General features: G+C 45.6%; 1 protein-coding gene across 2 annotated transcripts; it reads right to left on the bottom strand.

Annotated features, from left to right (window-relative positions):
• Positions 1-3,032: 3,032 nt before the first annotated feature.
• Positions 3,033-21,629, bottom strand: ppp1r13l (protein phosphatase 1, regulatory subunit 13 like). 2 transcript variants are annotated; one of them, XM_080006569.1, is made up of 13 exons: positions 21,533-21,629; positions 14,167-14,280; positions 13,929-14,047; positions 12,988-13,579; positions 11,953-12,045; positions 11,399-11,487; positions 10,359-10,725; positions 9,393-9,865; positions 9,091-9,225; positions 8,322-8,455; positions 7,384-7,550; positions 5,990-6,183; positions 3,033-3,743 (listed from the first exon to the last, which is right to left on the bottom strand). In XM_080006569.1, the coding sequence occupies exons 2-13, from the start codon at positions 14,201-14,203 to the stop codon at positions 3,708-3,710; spliced, it is 2,436 nt and encodes an 811-aa protein (XP_079862695.1). In that variant the 5' UTR covers positions 14,204-14,280; positions 21,533-21,629; the 3' UTR covers positions 3,033-3,707. The 2 variants fall into 2 exon arrangements, with proteins under 2 accessions (XP_079862695.1, XP_079862696.1); XM_080006570.1 differs by having other exon boundaries at positions 14,167-14,284; positions 21,533-21,589.
• Positions 21,630-22,113: the final 484 nt, after the last annotated feature.

A 22,113-nucleotide genomic window follows, 5' to 3' on the forward strand; every position in this document is an offset into this window, starting at 1 on the left:
CTTAAGGGCAGCTCTCTGGGATCAACAGTTTATTTTGGGGAGTCAGAGAATATATGGTCAGCTTGGCGTCACAGATTCATGCATGTTCAAGATGAGGCAAACTCTGTGACGGTCGAAGGAATGAATGAACGTACAGTTTATCTCTTCAGATAGTTCACAGTGCGTTCTGTCTGTGGGAATTAACACTGTGTGCTGATATGTGATTACATAGATTTAGATATATTGTTTTACACACAACTTTATATGGTCATGGTTACATAACATAGCAAAGTTTTTAATAAAATTCTCATCAGACACGCTCACAGTCAACATGCATGCGACGTCTTTTAGGCCCCAACGCTGTGGAATGGGAATGGCCTCCACTGTACCGATCCATGAGCGAACGCAATGTGGTCGTGATCGTCGGAGGTCAAGCCTGCCTCAGCTGGGGCCCATTGGCCAATTTTCGTACACCTAAGGCTTTTAGGGAAAGAACATTTTGTTAATAATAATAATAATAATAATAATAATCACCATAAGCCAGGGGTCCCCTCCAATAATAAAACTGCACATATACTGCCGTGTAGTTTGTGAGGAGAGCAGTAGGCTGCAAAACACAGCATTTAACATTAAGTATAAACCTTGTTGATAAATCGTGCAAACCTACAATATATATATTACATCATGAAAGTAGAGCATTTAAGTAGAGGCATGCAATGGTGATTTCCTCATCTCAAACAATTTATTGAAACAAAAGCCAACAACAGTGGTGGGTTTACCACAACAAAAAATGTCAATGTCTCAATAACTTGTCATGTGGCCTTGAGCATCAATTACAGCTTGACCACGACGTCTCATGCTGTTCACAAGTCGACTTATTGTCTGCTGAGGCCTGGCCCCCCACTCTTCTTGAAGGGCGGCCCTCAGGTCATTGAGGTTCTGGGGTACAGAGTTACGAGCCTCTACAGGGCGACTCAGCTGATTCCAGAGGTTTTCTATGGGATTCAGGTCTGGAGAAAGTGCAGGCCACTTCATTTGAGGTGCCCCAGTCTCCAGCAGCCGTTCCCTAATGATGCCACCTCCATGAGCTGGAGCATTGTCGTCCATGAAGATGAAATTAGGCCTGTGTTGTTCATGCAGGGGCACAATGACTGGATGAATGATGTTATTCAGGTAGTATGGGCTTGTCACTGTCCCATTCACAAAGTGTAGGGCAGTTCTGTATTGACTAGACACCTGCCCACACTGTAACACCACCACCACCAAAGGCTCGTCTGGTGACAACAGTGGCTGATGCATAGCGCTCTCCTTGGTGCCTCTCACCTCCCTTAAATGTGCCTGGAGTTGAGTGGCATCCATCATCCGGTTCCGCAGGGCACTGTTCACAATGAAGCGCTCATCAGTGTGGGATGTGGCCAAAGGACGTCCACTTCTATGCCTTTCTGTGACTCTTCCAGTCTCTGTATCTCTGTTGCAACCTGCTGATGACACTCTGTGACACTCTAAGCTCAGTGCCCACTTCCCTTTGAGAACATCCTGTTTGAAGCCTTACAATGGCGAGGTACTGTTGATCAGTTGTTAGGTGTCGTCTTGGTCCCATGATGTCAAAACGTGAACAGCATGATGAAGAGGGCTGTTGAAATACCAATTCTAATTGAATTCATTGGTCGATTCATGGATCAAACACCTGTTGTGAATTTTGCCGTTCAGCTCCTTGTGAGAGAACAGCAAGTTGTGCAAAAAGTACTGAAACATTGAACAGTTGGACACGTGCATTCAAAAGTTTAGAGAAGGTCAAATTAAGTTCACTTGTAAAGGTTATAGTGCATTTTAGGTTAATCCTGAAATTTCACCTGAAAGCCGAATATCCCTAACTTTTTGTGAGTAGTGTATATATATATATTTGCACATATATGTGTGTGTGTGTGTGTGTGTGTGTCTCCTTTGCTGTCATTATTTCAGATTTGCACCCCACTGCATTAGATGGTTAAGGTGAGGGTAAAGGTTATTACCTATATGCTTATTGTACACTACAGAGCTGGACGGTGCAGCCGAAAACACCAGGCCTCGTTCCTCTCACATGCCGCCGACATTAATCTTTACACAGAGATCGTGGTGAAGCGTCGCCTCCCTAATTCCAGCAGGGTATGGACGGCCCGCAGATCAAAAGACTTGAGTGAGATTTAATTAAAGTAATATTAATAATGCGTGTCTCTCTGCAGTAATTGCAGGCGTACATAATAGAGCTGCTAATTGATTCATTAGGGGGAGGAAAAAAAAACCAAAAAAACGAAAATCCCCGCCATCGCTCTAGTGCCCCGTGGTGCAGATGGAGCAAGACAATCCAGCTTTAACTTCAAAGAAGCACAAAAGCTCTAATAGGCGGTTTTCAACACCCACCCCGTGACACTACTGATTGTCCTTTGACCAAAGATTCCTTTCAAAAAAAGTTTTTTCATATTACAGTAGTTCAGTGGCAATTTAGTTTTTTTTTTGTTTTTTTTTATACAGTGCTTGAACCGCACCGCTCGCTACTGCTATTCAGTGGTGATTGGAGGTACAAGGTCCCGGCACTCAGTCAAACCACCACCAGGTCATTCTGCTGGAAACAAGACCCACACGTCTGATGTGTTTTAATTGATCCATTTTATTTTACGGCATATTAAAATTATATCGTACTGCGTGGTTTTGCTAAATGCTTCACACCTAGAGGGTTAACTTCACAGCAGTCTCCCGACATGTAAAGGGGAAACACATTTATGAAAAAGACAGCAACAACAGATCCATTACAAAAACGCTCAGAAACACCATGAAAATAAACATTTACAAAAGAGATCTTTATTCTCCATGTCGCTGACAGTGATGAACATCATTTATCTGGTCATCCATTTTCTTTTGTCTCATCTCCAGACAATGTAGAAATTAACGTGTAGTCACTGTCTGAAGATGCAGACAAAACAGCGAAAATGTCTTCCAATCTAAAAAAAAAATTATATATATATATATATATATATATATATATATATATATATATATATATATATAGAGTATAATTATATTCACTTCGGAAAATGTATGAAAAGTGACTTTCCAGCATGGCTTAAAGTGGACGATGGTTCTCTTATGCACGGAGAGTCACGGCCGAGAATAACACCAACAAATTCTTGTTATTCTCGGAGGAGGAAATATATATATATATATATATATATATATATACACACACACACACACACACACACACACACACACACACACACTTTTTTTTTTTTTTTTTTTTTTTTTTTAAATAAAAGCAATGACTCATCGGTGCTGCTAGTTTGGCGCCAACGTCACCTCCGTCACCTCCGTCACCTCCGTCACCTCCGTCACCTCCGTCACCTGTGACTGTTAACCAGTCATTTTGTTGTAAAGAGGTCACGCCTCATTAAGCGTTTTGTTAGAGGAACAGAAGTTCCCCGGCAGGTTTAGTCGGGTTAGGTCAGGGCGGGTCTCGCCCGGAAAGAAATATTTCACACCGTCATGAAACACAATGAAATGCGTTTCTTTTCACCTCCTACGAGAACTGTCCAGTTAGATGAATACTGATGAACACCAAAACGACGCCGCTTCTCCTCCCCCCTCCCTTTTCGCAAACACAAGTTCATCTCCCGACAAATGCAGCGAGACAGCCACCGCCACGTCTTGCGAGGGACCTCGTCTCCCTCGTCCCCACCGGCGTGGGAGGCAGCTCAGCAGAGGGACTTGGGTCGCACCTTCGGGAAAAGCTGAAAGACAAAGCGAGGAGGCGTTGAGGGCGTGGCATTGAGGGCGTGGTGTTGAGGTTTCTGTTTGACATCATTGATGGAAGCCGATGATCTCACGGCTTTGAATGACTTGAGGATTTTTAAAAAGAGATGATGTCCTAATGTAGCACTCCAATTTAAGGGGTCTCAGCGGGGGTTGACACACATTGTCTAGAACAGCGGTTCTCAACGTGGGGTCAGGGTACCATCCTTCAAGGGGATCCAGGGGGTCCCCAGCAAAATCATACGTAGTTAATCGTCATCATTATTTTACAAGACGTGAGCACCGCTAGAAGACGTACAATAATGACTGCTTTGATCCCAGTTTCATTGTTACTTGTTACTATAGTAGAGACACTAAATCAATGTTGGACAATGTCACTGTTGACAAACGTTTTTGTGGTCTTTCCCAATAAGAAAACCCTGGATGACAAGTGAAGTCCGGACACTTCTCAGAGACCACGACGCCGCCCTCAGGTCGGGCGGTAGGGCCCTGCCAGGCCAGACACCAGGCCCCAGGTGGAGCCGACCCGAGGAGAGGCATCGAAGGAGGCCAAGGAGGCCGAAAAAGAGAAACCTCGAGGACCGTTTCACAGACAATAACCCACAGCGGGCGTGGCTGGGAAAACAGCACATCGCAAACTACAAGGGCGGCAACCCTGGGACCATCCACGCCGACGCCTCGCTGGCAGAGGAACTAAACTGTTCCTTTGCTCGCTTTGAGGTAAAAAAAAAAAAAAAAAGGCCAAACATAGACACGCTGCCTCCACCCGCCTCACACCGCCTCCACCACCCACATACTCACTCAACAGGAACACGAAGCGAGACGCTCCGGTTGCTTTTCGCGCACTCCAGCTCCGCATTCCAGACAAACTGTCCGACTTAGACCTCCCCCTTCCCGCCCGCGCCTGGATGAAGAACCTCCTCATTCACCGCCCACAAATTGTTAAACTCTGCCCTAACCCCTCCTCCACCCTCACACTCAGTACCGGCTCTCCGCCAGGCTGCGTGCTGAGTCCATTGCTCCATGTCCTACGCGCCGATGACGACGCCGCTGTAGTTGACCTACAGAGATGACGTCCACAAACTGTCGGTGTGGTGCTCGGTAAACAACCTGACACCTGAACACCGAACACCGCAAAAACAAAGGAACTCATCATTGACCTTTGGAAGCACAGAGCAGACCCTGCCCCACTTTACATCGACGTGGGACTGCGTGGAAGGGGTGCCCACCTTCAAATTTCCGGGCACCCACATCTCTGGTGACCTCTCCCGGTCCGCAAACACCACTGTGGTCGTTAGGAAGGCACATCAGCGACTACACTTCCGGGGAGTGCTCAGGAAAAACAGGCTGGGAGAAAAGCAGCTGGTGGCTTCTACCGCCCCTCCGTCGGGAGTGTAGTGGCGTGCTGTGTCTCAGTGCGGTACGCCGGCTGCTCTCATCCTGGACACCACCTGTTTTACGTGTTTAGCCCTCTGGCAGGCGCTACAGGTCCATCAAAGCACGGACCACCAGACTTAAGAACAGTTTCTTTCCCTGGGCCATAAGCACACAAACTCCAACAAGCATTGAACGAACTCTAACGTGCCATATGATGACTGTCTTTCTAGGGCAAACCCACTGGATCTAGTGCAACAATTACATTTATTCTAGTATAATAGTTACATTCATACTAGTGCATTTTTATTTATTTATTCTAGTGCAATATTAACAATCATATTATTGCAATAATTTATTTAACATTTATTCTAGTGCAACAAGTACACTTATTCTAGTGCAAAATTAAATGTACTTATTAATTGTACTTATTTAGAACCTGTGTTGTTGGCTGTGGCTGTTTGCTGAGGTTGTTTTGTTTTGTTTTTGTTTCTCTGTGTCTTTTAATGTACTGATTAGGAGTAGCGCTCCTTATTTATTTCTATACAATGACATTTTTTAGTTATAAATCATATCTAACAATACAAATCTCATCAGATCGGGGTCCCAGAGACAACATCTTGGCCTGTGCATCAAATTGAGTGTCCTTTATATGAAAAAACTTCACAGGTCTAATACATCAGAAATTAGTAATGCTAGGAATTCCAATTGGAAAATTGCACTTCACTTAATTTGAAAAGGTCATCGTAGATCAGTTGCTAAACTGGTAAAAACAAAACAAAAACAAAAACAGGAATCACTCCCTAATCCTGATATTTGGGCACTGAGGCAGAAGGTGGCCGCGTCCTACCCCAAAGTAGTTGTTGGGTACAAAGCCCTCCCTGCCGCAGAGCGAGGCCCACCACCAGTCCACCCCCTCGGGCTTCTGCAGGATGGTCACCATGTCGCCCTCTCTGAAGCTCAGCTCGTCCACGGCCTGAGCCGGGTAGCTCCACAGCGCGTACAGAACCCCGCTGTTCTCCACCCCCATGGCCTCCTCCACACCTGGAAAAGGCAGAACAGCCAAATCAGGAGAGGAGAGGAGAAACACTGTGCTCCGTGGTGGAAAATGTGAAAGTAAAAAAGTAGTGGTAGTTGGAATAGTAGTAGTAATAGAAATAGTAGTAGTAGTAGTAGTAATAGTATCTATAATAGTAATAGCAATGTAATAGTAGTAGTAGGAGTAGGAGTAGGAGTAATTGTAGTAGAAATAGTAATAGTTATAGTAGTAGGAGTAGTGGTAGTAGTAGTGGTAGAAGTCATAGTAGTAGTAGGAGTCGTATTATTAGTAGGAGTAGTAGGAGTAGGGGAAGGAGTAGTAGTAGTAGTAGGAGGGGGAGTAGTAATAGTAGTAGGAGTAGTAGTCATAGTAGGAGTAGTAGTAGTAGTAGGAGTAGTAGTAGTCATAGTAGGAGTAGTAGTAGGAGTAGGAGAAGGAGTAGTATTAGGAGTAGTAGGGGTAGGAGAAGGAGTAGTAATAGTAGTAGCAGGATTGGTAATAGTAGGAGGAGTAGTAGTAGTAGGAGTAGAATGAGTAATAATAGTAGTAGTAGGAGGAGTAGGAGTAGTAATAGTAGTAGTAGTAATAGTAGTAGTAGGAGGAGTAGGAGTAGTAATAGTAGGAGGAGTAGTAGTAGTAGGAGTAGAAGGAGTAGTAGTAGTATGAGCAGTAGGAGAAGTAATAGTAACAGGAGTGGGCACTCATAGAACGTGTCCAAAAAGATTTTCTGGGTTATTTGGGAAACTTCCTTCGATGCCCCAAAATATCCAGGCCACGAGGAAAACATGAGGACGCCATGTCTTACTGGTGTCATTTTACATACATATAATTGGTGGTGTGGATTTGCTTTACATTTATTTTCTACATAATTATTTCTACATGATATACATATTATATCTTATTTTTCATATATATTTTTTGTTTTTTTTCTCCCTGTGATGGATCCTTTGCCTAAACAGCGTCGTGGACCTAAACAGCGTCGTTTTTTAAACCCACGCAGCCATGATCATAAAGGCTTCTTGAATGACACTCTTTGGTCAACTCTCCTCCTGTGATTATCAGTGTGCCCAGAACGCACAGGGAAAACTGCATTTTTTTCCCTCAGATATAATAATTTTGTGACTTTCACGCATAAAAAAGTGACCCTTGAATCCATGTAAACCCAAAAAATAATAGGTATATGTGTGTGTGCGTGGTCTCCTCACCCCTGAGGAAGCTCTCGCACTCCTCGAAGCCCGCGGCGTACGGGTCACACTTCTGGGAGGCGGACGCTCCGTCGCTCTCCGTCACGGCCATGACGGCGGCTCCGTTCCTCACCAGGAACTCACACAGCGGGCGGTCGTTACAGGAGGCGGAGCAGTGCAGCGGAGTCCTGAAGAGGAAGGAATATACCCATTAATAGATAGATAATAGATATAAAATAGATTAATAGATAGATGACATATAGATTAATAGCTATATAATAGATAGATTAAAAGATAAAATATAGATTAATAGATAGACAATATATATATTACTATAAAATAAATAGATTAATACATAGATAATAGATAGATTAATAGAATTAATAAATGCATGGACATATACATATCTGAGCATGACATCCAAGATATTTTTCAACATTTATTGCATCTCCATTAAAGATATTATTACAGGTGAGGGCTGGGATCAACTTCCTCCACTGGATTAGACCAGGGGTTCCCGAATGTCAGACCTCCCCAAATCAAACCTGATTCTCTGGCGCCACCCTGTGGGGCTCGGAACTGGCCCGACCAAGCCCCAAAAGAAGAAACTATCAACAAACTATTTTGGATTTGTGGTTCTGAGTGATATGGATTATAACTGCCACCTGGCAAGTGAATTAAATACACAGATATTATAAGGTGTGGCATTTGCCTGAGGGAGGAAGCTGAAAGACGGGTTTGAAATGTTGACAGAACAGAAGTACAACAAGGGATTTGTCAGGACTTCTAGAAAATTTGGCAAATTGGTGACACTTGCCTCTGGGGTGGAGGGATCATTGACGCACACCTTTAACGGAGGAAGTGCCAAGACGGCATTCCAGCCACTGAACGCAGTGATTACTGCACAGAGCGATATGAAGGAAGATGGGAGAGTTTGGATAAGGAGGGCGGTTGTTTACCAGCCGTGGCTGTCTGGAGCGCTGACGTTGGCTCCGATTCGAACCAGGAACTCCACCACGTTGTAGTGTCCTCCACAGATGGCGTTGTGCAGGGCGGTGATGCCCTCGTCGTTAGGCTGGCTGGGGTCGATCATCTATGGAAAAACTTTTTACTTTACTACTGTGTTGGAAGTAGCACTTAGGATGTTATATGTAATATGACGTAAATATATTCTTCATGTATTTTGGGGTTGCTTCTGACGACCAAAATAACCACTGAAGTACAGCTTTAGTTAGGTTAATGTTTGTTTCAATATATTTTTGTGTAGTGTAGTTACACAACACAGCATATAAATGATGAGCGTATTAAACCTGTACTTATTAAACATTAGTGCATGAAAGTAAAATAGTACAAATGGGTAGAATATATACAGTATATATATATTAAAAACATTAACATGGTAAGGAATATACTTTCTGAATGGAAAAATATACTGTTTAGGGATTCAAGCCTGTAGGGCTGAAACCCTATTGTCGTCTGTATCTATTGCCGAAAAATTCATATTTTTCAGTTCTTAGATTCTACTGCCCACGTATTTATAATAATAGATAAGAATATAAAATACATAATATAATACATAAAAGTAGAATATGATAATAGCAGCAGCACACCATTTGTATTAACTACCTTCTTTTGTAAAACCTGCTGCATTCATTTCAATGGTATATATACAGTATGTACACACACACACACACACACACACACACACACACACACACACCCCCCTACCTCCTGCACCGCCCTCTGCACGGTCTCCAGTTCCCCCACCAGGGACCCGTCCAGCAGCAGGACCAGTGGACTGAGTCTGGCCCGGCGTCCAGACTCTTTACGCTCCCTGGACCGTCGCAGAATGGAGTGGTAGTTCTGGAGGAACGAAACAGACGGAAAACTGAGGGGGCAGTGGCTCAGGAGGAAGAGCGGATCGTCTGGTGGTCGGAAGATTGGCGGCCACTTGTGTGGCTTGCCGGCCCGACGTGGGAAGTAAAGTAAAGTGAAGTAAAGTAAAGGAACAACACAAGCTTCCTTCTTACTCTGTAGTCGTGGACGGCAGGTGTGGATGGGACGGTTGTGACAGCCAGAGGGGGAGGCGAGCAGAAGTCCTCTCCCTCCGAGGAGCTGCTGTTCTCGCTCCCTTGCTCCCCCTTGTGGCGGATGGCCTTCCTGCGGAACAGCTTGTTGATCAGATGCTTGTACTGGTTGGGCTCGTAGTGGGACGCCTTCTTCAGGGGCAGGGCCTGGTCCACCGAGCCGCGTCTCTTCAGCGCTCGGGGAATCTCCGCCCGGATGCGGAGCAGTTCCTCCAGGTCCGGGATCTCCTGGTTTTGGGCCTCCGGGGCCACCACCGGCTGTAGCCGCGTGGGGCTTAGGGGCCGGGGGGCCACGGCAGGGCCCCCCGGGTCCTCGCCGCCCCGCTCCGGTGTGCCTGGAGCCTCCAGAATGGCCGGCAAGTGATGAACCAGGTCCAGCTTCTCCAACTCTGCGTCCACGTCGCCCGAGTTCAGCACTGCGAAGACAGAGTAACAAACATGCAGGAAAACGTATTATTCATCTGAATTTGTATTGAATTTTTATTGCACAACAAGAGCCTTAAAAAATGAGGAGTGGCAGACAATATCTAAAATCCTTCAACAATATTTTATCTATTTATTTATTTATTATGGTTTCCAATATTTTAATAACAATTATGAAATGTCATTATTATTCTTTGACTCATGGTCGGGTATCAGTCTTCTCGACGCATGTTCATAGTTCAATGGAAGTTTGAAAAAAGTTGACTTTTGAGAGTAAACAGACCAAAAATATAAAAAAATAAAACCCCAATATTTCCTACATTTTGTTAGTGTCCACATTGTTAGGAACGAGAACCTGTGCATGTTCCTAGGCATCCATTATTTTTCAATAACAGCACAATATAGTATGTAATAAAGATATAAACAGTATTTCTAAAGATATATATAGTATTTATAAAGAAACATATTATTGGTCGCAGTATTTACCTTCGCTGTAGAAGGCTGGCTGCCGGAGCTCTGGTGGCTGCAGCTGGAACTGCGGCTTGGGGAGGGACTCTCTGGGCTGGGGGGCCACGGGCAGGTAGGGCAGCCTGTCCCCTTCCTTCCCAAGGACCCTGGGGGACCGCAAGGAGCCCGCGTCCCAGCGCGGGTTCTGGAGACGCATGATGACGGACAGGGGGATGGGCTGGCGCTGGCGGGGCCTGGGGGATAACGGGGGGATGGAGATCCGGCTGATGATGGGCTGGGGGTGATAGGGGGGCTGTGCCAGGGAAGCCTTGTCCGGCGGCACGGATATACGGGCGTTACGGGGGAGAGAGCCGTGGACGGGCTGGTGGGAGCCGAAGAGGGAATCCTGCAGCACGAAAAATAAATCAGTGCATCGGGAGAAAAGGACCATTTTCTTCGTCTGGTCCCACTCAGCTGTATGGTATAACAAGAAAACCTATTCAGAAAAGTGCCCAGTCTCTGTAGGACAATTGTTTGTAGGTTTCACATTTCGGCTCCAGCCCCCCGTGACCTGAATGGATTTGTTGAAGCGCTGGTGGCAAATTCATGAAAAGCTAAGACTGGAATCCGCAAGTTCAGTTTTAAACTGCAAACCCATAATGGAATCGCATGGCGACACACCCCTTCCAAAAATCTTTGACCGGTTTATTTATTTTAATGGAGTGAACCCACACAGAATGCCGCATGCACGCACGCACGCACGCACGCACGCACGCACACAGTCTGTCACACACACACACACACACACTGACACGTCCTAATCCTATCGTATGATCCTTCCTGGAAATAACTCCTCTGATCTGAAAGGTGTTTCCAACCCTGTTTTTTTTTTTTATCTGAGAAAACAATGCTGAGGCACCGGTACACCCTCGCTTTCCAAAGGAGCAGGAGGTGCGGCCCCAGTGCCGTTTTCTCGTAAACAGGTCAATCCCACTCCAGTCTAATTACACAACACACTGCATACAAGCAGGATTCGTGTCTGTGTCACTACTCGACAGATCCCCGTACGCGGCGGATACCTTTTTGAGGCTTGGGGCCGGGGGAGGGCCGTCCAGGTTGGACTCTCTCCAGCTGCTGTTCGGAACGGAGGGTCTGAGCCAGTCTGTCTCTGGAACAGGAAAGAGCTTTGTTAGGAGGCGGAGAGGCACGCTGCGCGGCCCTGGCCCGGAGCCAAGGCTGCTTTGTACGTCTTGCATTGAACTTCAAGTCAGGGCAGGGTCGATTCTCACAGTACATTGGGTTTGCCTGCGTGTGATATCAAAGGAATTTTGTGCGTATAACGTGAATGAAAATATAAAAAAATCATGAATCGATATGGTACTCAATTTCTGTTTCAGGCTCATCAGTTCAGGAGGAGACAAAGGATCACAACGTTCCTCGGCGAATGACTTTCAACGACTATCTCTTTAAACAATTCTCGAAAATAAATAACTGGTCCGCCACGAGACTAGATTCCTCCGGTGGACAAACTCTGGGCTCCGTAGCCCGTCGAGTTCAAGCGGAGCGTGAGGTGCAGCGGCTGCAGGCGTGGTCCAACACCCGCACACGCCGAGCGCGGGCGTCGTCGACTCACTGTCGTAGGTGTGGTGAGGTTTCCGATCGAACGACGCATCCAGATCCGTCTCGTTCCATTTGCCGGGACCCTTCTGGTGCTGCGAGCGCTCCTCTGTCGAGAGAGAGAGAGCGAGAGAGAGAGAGAGAGAGAGAGAGAGCGAGAGAGAGAGAGAGAGAGAGAGAGAGAGAGAGAGAGAGAGAGAGAGAGAGAGAGAGAGGTTTTTTTTCGATAAAAGAGACAAAATAAATACAAGTAAAAACATTAAATATTTGGTATCAAAGAGGCATGTGGGCTGGCTTTGATTTCTTGGCAGGCCGAATGGGGACCGCTGGCCACCAGTTACAGACCACTGGTGTAAAGGGAGATTAGAAAGCAAAACATAACTTATTTTTAAGAGTCAGCTCTTGGCAGAGTGGATCGAAACCTATAATTTTCCACCTCGACATAAAACGCTCCACATAGAGCGGTACTAAAATAATCCTGAGCACAGAGCAGCACTACAGCGCAAAGATTTACTTCTTCACGATCCACACTGCGTTTTTTGGTGCACTCTTGCTTTAGTTCACTAGTCTCCATCAAAGCAAGGTCAAAAAGGTGACTCGTGAGTTTCCCTCAAGTCCACATCACACTTTGCAGCTGCAGACAGGTTTTTTTATTTTTATTTTTTTTACTACTCCCGTTTGAATTCAATAGGAGGACAAGTTATCAGCTAATTTGGTGGAAATTCCAGGTTGGGAAAGTAAATCTCCAATCCAGGATTTTGAGCCCAAGTGGATATGCGAATTAGAGGTCCAACTTAGTTAAATCAGCCTGATCAGTAGATGGGTGGAGCAAAATCACGGCAGAACTGTTACTTTCTGAACCTGTGATTTCCCATCTCTGCCGATTTCTCACTTTAAAAACTTTAAATCAATAATATTTTTGGTATACTTGCCTTTAATGTATTGCTAAGCTACATCTTATCAGTAATAAATGACTAACTGTTGTGTTTGTACAGCTGCAACATCATCACCACAGGTTTGCAGTCCCGCTTCACTCACTGCGGTTACTCACCAGTTTGCTTGAAGCCTCCAAAGTTCCGGGGCAGCGTGCTGGCCATGGAATGACTGAAGTGCCGAGGGGAGGGGCTCCGTTCGTGCCGGGGGGATCTGCGCCCCGTCTGGCCGGCGTCGTACGGGCTCAGCATCCCCGAGGAGGGGTGGAGCTGATTGGAATGCATGGGCTGGTCGAAGGGGGCAGTGGTGGGGCTGGGGGAGGGGCTGCGCTCCATGTAGCTGAGGGAGCCACGGGGGCTCCTGTTGTACCGAATCGGGGAGTCGCACCGCTGGGGGCGAGGCGACTGCTCGGGGCTCTGCTGACTGTACAAGAAGCTGTCGGACCCCAAGCGGGGCAGCGGGGAGTGGCTGTCCTGCCGGGGCTGGAGGGAGGAGAGCGACTGGAAGGAGGAGACGGAGGAGGGAGGCGGGGTTTTAGCGCCGGAGAGGATGGTGTCCAGAGAGTGCTGGCTAGCAGGGCTCGGGGAGTACGGCACGGAGGAGGCGGCTCTACCGCTTCCCTCTCTGGTGGAGGAGGTGGCGCTGGAGCTGGAGGGGAAGGAGGATGAGCCCATAGACTGAGGCTTTTCCCTGGGGATGAGGGAGGTGGTCTGCGGGGATGGGCAAGGGAAAACTTTATTTATAAAGCACGCACGTGCACGCACGTGCGCACACACACACACACACACACACACACACACACACACACACACACACACACACACACACACACACACACACACACACACACAAGCACACACACACACACACACACACACTCTTGCGTAAAAGGTGAAGTGTGTGTATCAGGTATAAGAAGACACACAGAGTGATGGTCAAATCTCTGTTCATATGTAAAAACCTATTGGGTATGTCATAGTTCGCGTCTGAGTGGTGAGTGAGTGTGTGTGAGTGTGTGTATGTGTGAATGTGTGTATGTGTGTATGTGTGTGTGTTTACCTGGGAAGCCGCCTGCGAGGTGCCGCTGGTCGACGCCTCCTGCAGGAGGGAGCTGAACTCTCTGGACAGCTCGTCGGCTGTGGCCAGGGACGCGTTCAGGTCCTCGTTGATGCTCTGGACTGGATGGGGTGCAGAGCAAGCAGCGGCAAACTTAAATTAAATATCTCCACCATTGGAACATAAAGGTGGAAGGAAAAACAAACAAAACAAAAAAAAAAGGATTTGACCAAGCACTTACACAGCATGCCGCTGGTGAGGCCCGTTTGGGAGCTCATGGTTGGAATTCTGCCGCGTCCGTCCGGCACCCGTCCGACTGTAATGCCGTCCCCCGCCGCGTCTGTTAGGTCTCAATCTAACTCCATGCAAACGGACGACAGGTTTCACCGTCTCACACAGAGGAATACATTTACCTACGTGCAGCGCCTGGGTCTTGCATGAACAGGCTCCGTCTCCACCCCGTGTTCTTTACAACCATTAAAAGCCGGTTTTTAGCTCCAAGTTTGATATATAATAAACCGACGCTAAATCTGTGAACGCCTGGTGGTTGCTTCTTCTTTCTCTCTCTCTTCCCGAGGCCCGAGGCGTGATGCAGGGCCGAGCCCTAGTTATTCACTTAACAGCAAGACTCCCTTCGTGTCCAAACAAGTCGTTCTCCGCGGCAGCAAATCCACTGAGCAATGCCGTTTGACGCTGCTTAGCTACATCACATCCAGTTTATAGACCTCTTGATAAGTCGGCTGGTGGCACTTCTCCAACTCACCCTCTAGGTCTATTGCAGACCTAGAGGGTGAGTTGGAGAAGTGCCAGGTGTTGCAGCTTAACATCATACAATGACTGGTCTTTATAGGAGGAGCTTTTCCAGACACTCACACGGACAGGCAGACAGACACACAGACAGAGAGACAGGTGCGGCGCACTACAAAGTCTGCTGGATGAAAGGTAACACTAATAATCCAGACAGCAGGCGACTTTGTCCTGACTGGTGACTCACAGATAAAATGGTCAGTCTGCGTCAGTAAGACAGACACACAGCCACCCGTGAGACAGACCGGCCATGATGTCTGCCATTTCTCCTTGGCAGCAGCAGGGATTGAAAAATTGTGTCACTCCCAACTCAGTGGCAATGCCCCTTCCTTCAAGCTAAAAGCCTTTCAGGGATATTTTCTACCTTGAACGAGCCCGGTGTCAGCTTTGCATATACATTTTTCACACTTGTGAACACAATAACAGTTGCCCAGTTGCCCCAGGCAACGAGATTTGGGCCATTGTCAACCATGTTAGTGCTCAGTTGCCCCGTTATCAACCCCTTATCATAAGTTTAAAAAAATAAGCACAGTGAAATGGTGAAACAAGTCAGACTGTTGAAATATGAATAATTACATAGGATCATTACCACACATTGATAACATGATTAAAGTTCACCAACCATTTTGTCAATTCACTAACCATTTTGTCGGTCTTGGCACCCAACAGCTAATGCATGGTTGCCGACTTGGCAGTTTATGCTGGATCTTGAAAAATTATTTGTTTCTTCCCTTTTATGTCATTAGTAATCCTCCTACAACTGGGCGGGCCCCTCGCATCAGTCTAATAATAGTCGGGTAAAAGGAGAGTACTATCCTATCGAAGGTCATCTGTGGGTCAGCGGCTAAGACACACATACGCACACATTCCTTTTGTACGCGTCATAAACTAATACATCATACAAAATGTGTAATTTCTATCATGTTGAATGGTGTCACCCCAAGCTCTTCACTCCACTCACACTCACACTCACACACTCAGACACACACACATACACATATACACACACACACACACACACACACAGTAAACAGCAGAATGTGCCATCTGCACGGTGGACAGAGTCCAGGGGCCATGGCCTCAAGATCGCATTCCGATCCACACCCCTTCCACCAGGCTGAACGGTGAAGCTTATCTCTGTTTGTGAAGACAGGCAGAATGACAACCCTCTCCCTCTCTCTCTCTCTCTCTCTCTCTCTCTCTCCCTCTCTCTCTCTCTCGGCTGAGGTCAATCACTCCCTCAGTGACTCACCTTCCTGCACAGGAATTTATTAACCCAACCCCTTTCCCTTTCCTCTGTGCCTGTTGTTTCCTTTCTTCATGCATGTGGATCTTCCTCTTTGCACACGAGGAGCCCAGAGATATGCATTCTCTGGCCTGGTCACAAAGAGTGACAGCGAAAGGTACAATACGTTGTTTTTTTGTTTTTTTTATCTTATCATGGGGTCATCTAAATGATATGATCAACTTCAGGTGTGACTTTTCTCCTCTCTTTCTCTTCTTAATCTCTTTTGCTGTGTCTTTTCATTGCACGTAAAGATGGTGTCAACTTTTAACCTTCATTCCGTGAGAAGACGTAAAACATGTCAAAATCTTCGGTGACTTACTGGACCCGCAGCCAAAAAACAAAAATTGCTCTCCTGATGGAATCAACTAAAATCGGCCTCGTAACCAGTAAGCTTAAAGACATTAGAGCATGAGGGCTTCAGTACATTTAATTTGTCCTGTCGTACAACATTCAGACAAACGACTGTGTCGCAGGTTATGCCGTGGAGATGAATGAAGGACATGTGAAGGCGGATTTTTACAATCGCAACCCGTCTAAATGGGTGCAAGGACTGTATCTGTTGGGAGGGTGTTAATTACAAATGCAAACCACGAGGAGACAGTCGGAGAGGAAGAGGCATCTCTGTGGGTGGGAATTAAAGGCCGATTTAAGGCACAATAATAATTATGCTCAGCAGAATGCCAGGGTGTGTCAGGCCGCCCTGCCTTTTCCTTGGAGCTCCACTTCTTTACATTACATTGCAGTGAGCAGACGCTTTCATCCAAAGCGACTTACAATTATTCAAACACTGACGGACGCAGCCATCAGGAGCAATTAGGGGTTAAGTGTCTTGCTCAAGGACACTACAGCATGCTAGCAGGAGGAGCCTGGGATCAAACCAGCAACCTTTAGATTACTAGAAAACCAGCTCTACCTCCTGAGCTACTGTCCCCCTCTCCTGAGCTACTGTCCCCCACTTCTCCAACTGTCTCTCCCACCCTGTCCCTGGTTTCGGTTGAAATCCACCTTTCTATCCATTCATCCATCCATCCATCCATATGCAGTGAAATGTCAATGCAACGCACCCGGTGATTACACACAATATGTCCGAGACTGAACACAGTAGCTACCTAAGAATTTCTACTTGACCAACTAACTGATTCCTAAAACGTAATGCAGTAAGTCAAATACTATAGGATAAAATAAAAATATATAGAATAAAATCAAATTAAAAGAAAATAAAAGAAAATAAAATAGAATAGATAAAAGGGAATCACACACTTTCACACTCTTTCTGGAATCCTCCCCGACTGGTACTTGGCCGACATCCTGGTCGGGCCTGAGCACGGCGCAGGTTTGCGGAAACACCAGCGAATGGGTCTGCAATTCCATAAACATTATTCACTGCGTCAGACTCCCTTGGTGTATTTTGACCTCGCGCACAAAAAATAATGAGATCCTCGCTTCTCAACTGGCCCGGCCACAGGATCCAGATTTGTCCTCTGTCGTTAGGTCACAAAGTCACGGCCCAAACATGAACCATTCTAATATATCTGACAAAATGAATAGTGCGGTACTCCGCAATGCCTGTGTGCAGAGTTCAAAATACAAAACAAGCCAAAAGTGAAATGAGCGGTAAAAACTCATTGATTTCCCCAGCTTCCTTCATGCAGTTTTACCATCTGGAAAATAAAAAGTAAACCACCGGATTTGTTTGCTTTGACAAAGTGGATGTAGATGTGGAAATGCACACACGATACAGTTTTGGACCGTGACCCACCAGTCGGGAACTAAAACATATCCCAGGCCGCCGAGCTCGCAGGACCACCGGTGCACTATGATGTTCAGTGAAAAGCTCAGGCCTTGTCCTTAAGCAGCAGCAGATCACAGACTGTATGGCAATTAAAAATTTGGCACACGGGCTCATTGGATTATGACAGTTTGTTGAGGCAAGGCGGAGTCCACTGTTTGTTAAATGAAACATGAAGCCTGCGGTTCACACTCGCCTGCCGCTATCTCATCGGCTGGAGAGTGTCTGGAAGGCTCTTTTTGGCACAGCGGGTTGGGGTGAAATGGACACTGTGCAAATACACCCGTGTGACTGTGTTAGATTTCGGGAATCTCTGTCATGTCCTCGTGGGGGGGAGAATCACCAGTGTTTTGTTTTCATTAAAAGCTTGTTCGGGAACTGCCGCCTAATGTCTGGTTGCTTGGATAGAGGCAACTCATAAATATCTCCGAGCTAAGGAGCTCAAGCCCACCTGAGGCGGTGCCGACGTGCATAACTCATAAGGTATTGTACAACAGTTTGATGTCAGGAGCCCAGATCCCTCCTCAATGCGCTCCACCCTAACAAATATTTTTCAAATCCTGCCCCCTGTACTTGTCACACGTTAGTCATCTGCTCCATTGTATGCCTAGCGTGTTTCGAAATGCACACACACACACACACACACACACCTGTGACACATTCCTATTGCTGCAGTAACTGTCATTGCTAAAAAACCCAAATTGCACAAAGCGTCTCTGAAGATGTTCTTAACAATAAAAAAAACAATTGCCGTCTTACGTCGTCCTACTTGCTCTTTGAAAGGGGACAATTAAAACACATTTGCAGAAATGTAACTCCATCGCAGGTGATGCCAGACATGCTTCACCGTTTGGCATTACAAGATGTGAAGCTCCCAACAAAAATAAAATAATATATTTATATTATATATTTAACACAAACGCTTCTTGTTGCAAACATTGTTCGAAAAAGCGAGAAGAGGTCTATATATTTCAGGATCCTACTATTTCTACTCGTTTATAACGCTGCGCTTGCCATCCGCTCGGGCCCGCCTTTACATCTCAGCGTTTCCCCGCAGAGGTTAAGAGCTCGGCCTGTCCCCCGTCTCCAGAAACAACGCTTAGCTGGACTTTTCTTTTTACATTTTAACACTGAAAACACGGCTGTGATCCCCGACCGCCGCTCGCCGCCCGTCTTGGAGCGACGCCGCGCGGTTTTATCGCCCCTTCGCCGGTCGCCCCCCACCTCCCGGAGCCGCGCTGGGGGCCGCTCCACCAGAGAAGACGCTCTGGAATCTCTCGGTGGGGCGACACATCACACATTGACGCAGGCCGATATGTCTGCCACCGTGCCCAGGAAATACACTGCGTGTCTCGGGTGTGCGGCGAGGCGCGGCAGTGTATTCTTCAGAGCAGATCGACGAGAAGAATATCCCCCTATTGTCGTTGCGGTGCCTACGACGAAATTAGTCCTCTGCGTTTGACCGACCCCAAACCTCGGAGCAGTGGGCAGCCGGTGTACCGTGTCTTGGTCAGGGGCATTTATACGGCGCTTTTCCAGTCTTGCGACCACTCAAAGCGCTTTACGATCCACATTCACACATGGATGGCGGCGGCAAGCGCAAGCGGTTCAGCATCTCGCTCAAGGACACGTCGACGTGCCACCGTGAGCGAGCCGGGGATCGAACCGGGAACCCGCCGCAGGAGGCAGCTCTAACATACGTGTCTTTTGACGTCGGGAGGGAACCGGAGCACACGCACACAAACACGCAAAGTCCACTCGGAAAGGAGCCGGGGCGGCCCCCGGGATTCCAACCCAGGAACCTCCTCGCTGTGTTGCAGCAGTGCTAACCACCCGGTCGCCGTACACCCTATAACTATTGATTGCGAGGCCAAATGATGACGAAAGAAATGTTGCAGGTTGTTCCGGGCCGATGGAAAAAAAAAAGGAAACGATGACAACAAAGCTCCAACGAGTCGTCAGAGCACAGGTTGGCCTCAAGCAGAACAAACGATTCTGTTGAACTGGGTTCTTACGCTGACGCAGTGCATTACATCACATTTACATTTACCCGGACACAAAAGTATTCCGGTAAAAAAGAAAAGACTTACCACGTTGACATTTTTACTTAAGTTAGAGTAAATAATTATTTATTTGGTCTTAAATGTATTTCAGTTTTGAAGTACTTGTCATATCCGGTGCCTTGATAGAACAGTCTATAAAACATCATGAAGTGCTGCTGTACCTTTTTTATGCAGATGATGCTTGTGCAGATACAGAATATAATGTTCAAATAAAACAGATTATGCTGCGTCATAGTAATTTACAAGGACATGGACCTGATGAATAATTGATGAGCAGTTTCATGCGTAAATCCAAAAAGGTATAGATATTTCCTCACACCCAAAAGTATAGATATTTGTGTTGAAATGTTGTGGAATAAAATACAGATGCTTGACATTTTTACTTAAGTACAGCAACAAAACACGTGTTCCTTCCCACGACTGCATATGTAACATTCCGTTTTTTATGGCTATAGAACCTACTGGCACTTTTCAACCGACAAAAGAAGGAACGTTCCTCGTTTTGGGGAATCAAAACCCGTTAAAGATAAGGGGCTGTGTATTTAGTGAGTGAAACTAGATGGCGGACGGGGTCAATGCACTGCGGCTCAGCAGCATGTCCAGCAACTGCTTGGCTTTTTTCCCATCTGAAGCCAGTAGTGGAAAGTAACGCATTGCAAGTACACGCTTCCTCTTTCCAGTATCTGCACTTACTGAAGTATATTCCATTTCAGAGAGTATTCCAACCATTCCCACGCACAGACTTGAGTTTGTATTTTTTAGCCAGGATCTATTATTTATGTCACGATAGGGTAAAAGAATCAGGGACTGGATCTATCAAACTGCGGACACCACCTTTACTATTAAAAAAAAAAGGGAAAGGTAGCACTTCATGAATTATTATAGACTGTTACATCAGGGCACTGGATGTGACAAGTACTTTTACTTTGAATACTTTAAGTACATTTAAGAGCAAGGACTTAAATACACACACACAACATGTGTGTGTGTGTGTGTGTATGTGTATATATATATATATATATATATATATATATGTATATATATATATATATATATATATATATATATATATACACACACAATTTAAGTGTTTGTAATATTACAACATTCACACAGAACTCTCTGTACATTTTATTTTATATTATATGATATCTACATTTGCATTCTCAATGGGTCTCAATTGTTTTTCCGAGCAATCCCTTTGGGTGGATAATGTGTTCATAGATCTGGGAATTTGGTCCTGAACTCACGCATTTTCCAACTTTCCTCTGAGCTCACTGACTTTATCTGGGCTTCGCGTGGTTAAGTAGAGTCTATTTGTGTCGGAGTGCTGTCTGGAGCTCCAAGGGAGGCAGGTCAAGAGAGAAAAACATCTGATTTTCATTAGTATGGAGGAGTCTGGACAAGCTCCTCCTCGCACTGAAGTATGTGGGGAAAACTAGAGAAACCCAACTGAACAGAAATAGAACCACAAGCGTGGGGTTTTTTTTTTCCCGGTATACAACGTGGACCCGTGACAGAGCACAACGCCGGAGCTGGATCTTTATAATCCAATATTTAAACGGAATGGCTCTAATAATAACAACAACAACAATAATAATAACAATAATAATAATAATCTACATGCGCTGAAATCTCAGCGGTTGAGAGCGTCACTTACCTCGGAGAAACGGAGCTTTGTTCCTCTCTCCCCGAAGCCCTGCTCCGCTCGTCGTTTTCTCTGGAGGAATCACTCCGTCTCGCCTCGTTCCTCCAGACGCGCAGTCATCGCAGCTGCGTGTTTTTGGAAAGTTATGCAGGATCCTGGTCCAACCCACTGTCTGTAACCCGAGCCAGGGTGACGCACAGCTGGCTCAGGTAGACCTTGTTCTACCTCATTGTAATAATAATAATTATTATTATTATTATTATTATTATTATTATTATTATTATTATTACTTTAGCTATTACTATAGTTAATATACTTCTTCTTCTTCTTCTTCTTCTTATTATTATTATTATTATTATTATTATTAATAATAATAATAATAATAATAATTATTATTATTATTACTATAGCTATTACTATAATTATAATAATTATTATTATTGTGATTATTACTGTAGCTTTAACTATTATTATTACTACCATTATTATGATTAATATTATTATAAATACTGTAGCTATCACTATTATTATTATTGTTATTAGTATTATTATTATTATTATTGTTATTATTATTATTATTATTATTATAAGCA

Source organism: Zeus faber, assembly GCF_960531495.2.
Source record: "Zeus faber genome assembly, chromosome: 9".
NCBI lineage: Eukaryota > Metazoa > Chordata > Actinopteri > Zeiformes > Zeidae > Zeus > Zeus faber.

What these genes read in the sequence shown, in the direction of transcription:
- ppp1r13l (XM_080006569.1), bottom strand. Translation starts at nt 14,203, where the DNA reads ATGAGCTCCCAAACGGGCCTCACCAGCGGCATGCTGT. An exon ending in CCTCGCAGGCGGCTTCCCAG is followed by an intron (nt 13,580 to 13,928) that starts GTAAACACACAC and finishes CCATCCCCGCAG; the next exon opens with ACCACCTCCCTCATCCCCAG. An exon ending in ACCTCACCACACCTACGACA is followed by an intron (nt 11,488 to 11,952) that starts GTGAGTCGACGA and finishes TTCCTGTTCCAG; the next exon opens with AGACAGACTGGCTCAGACCC.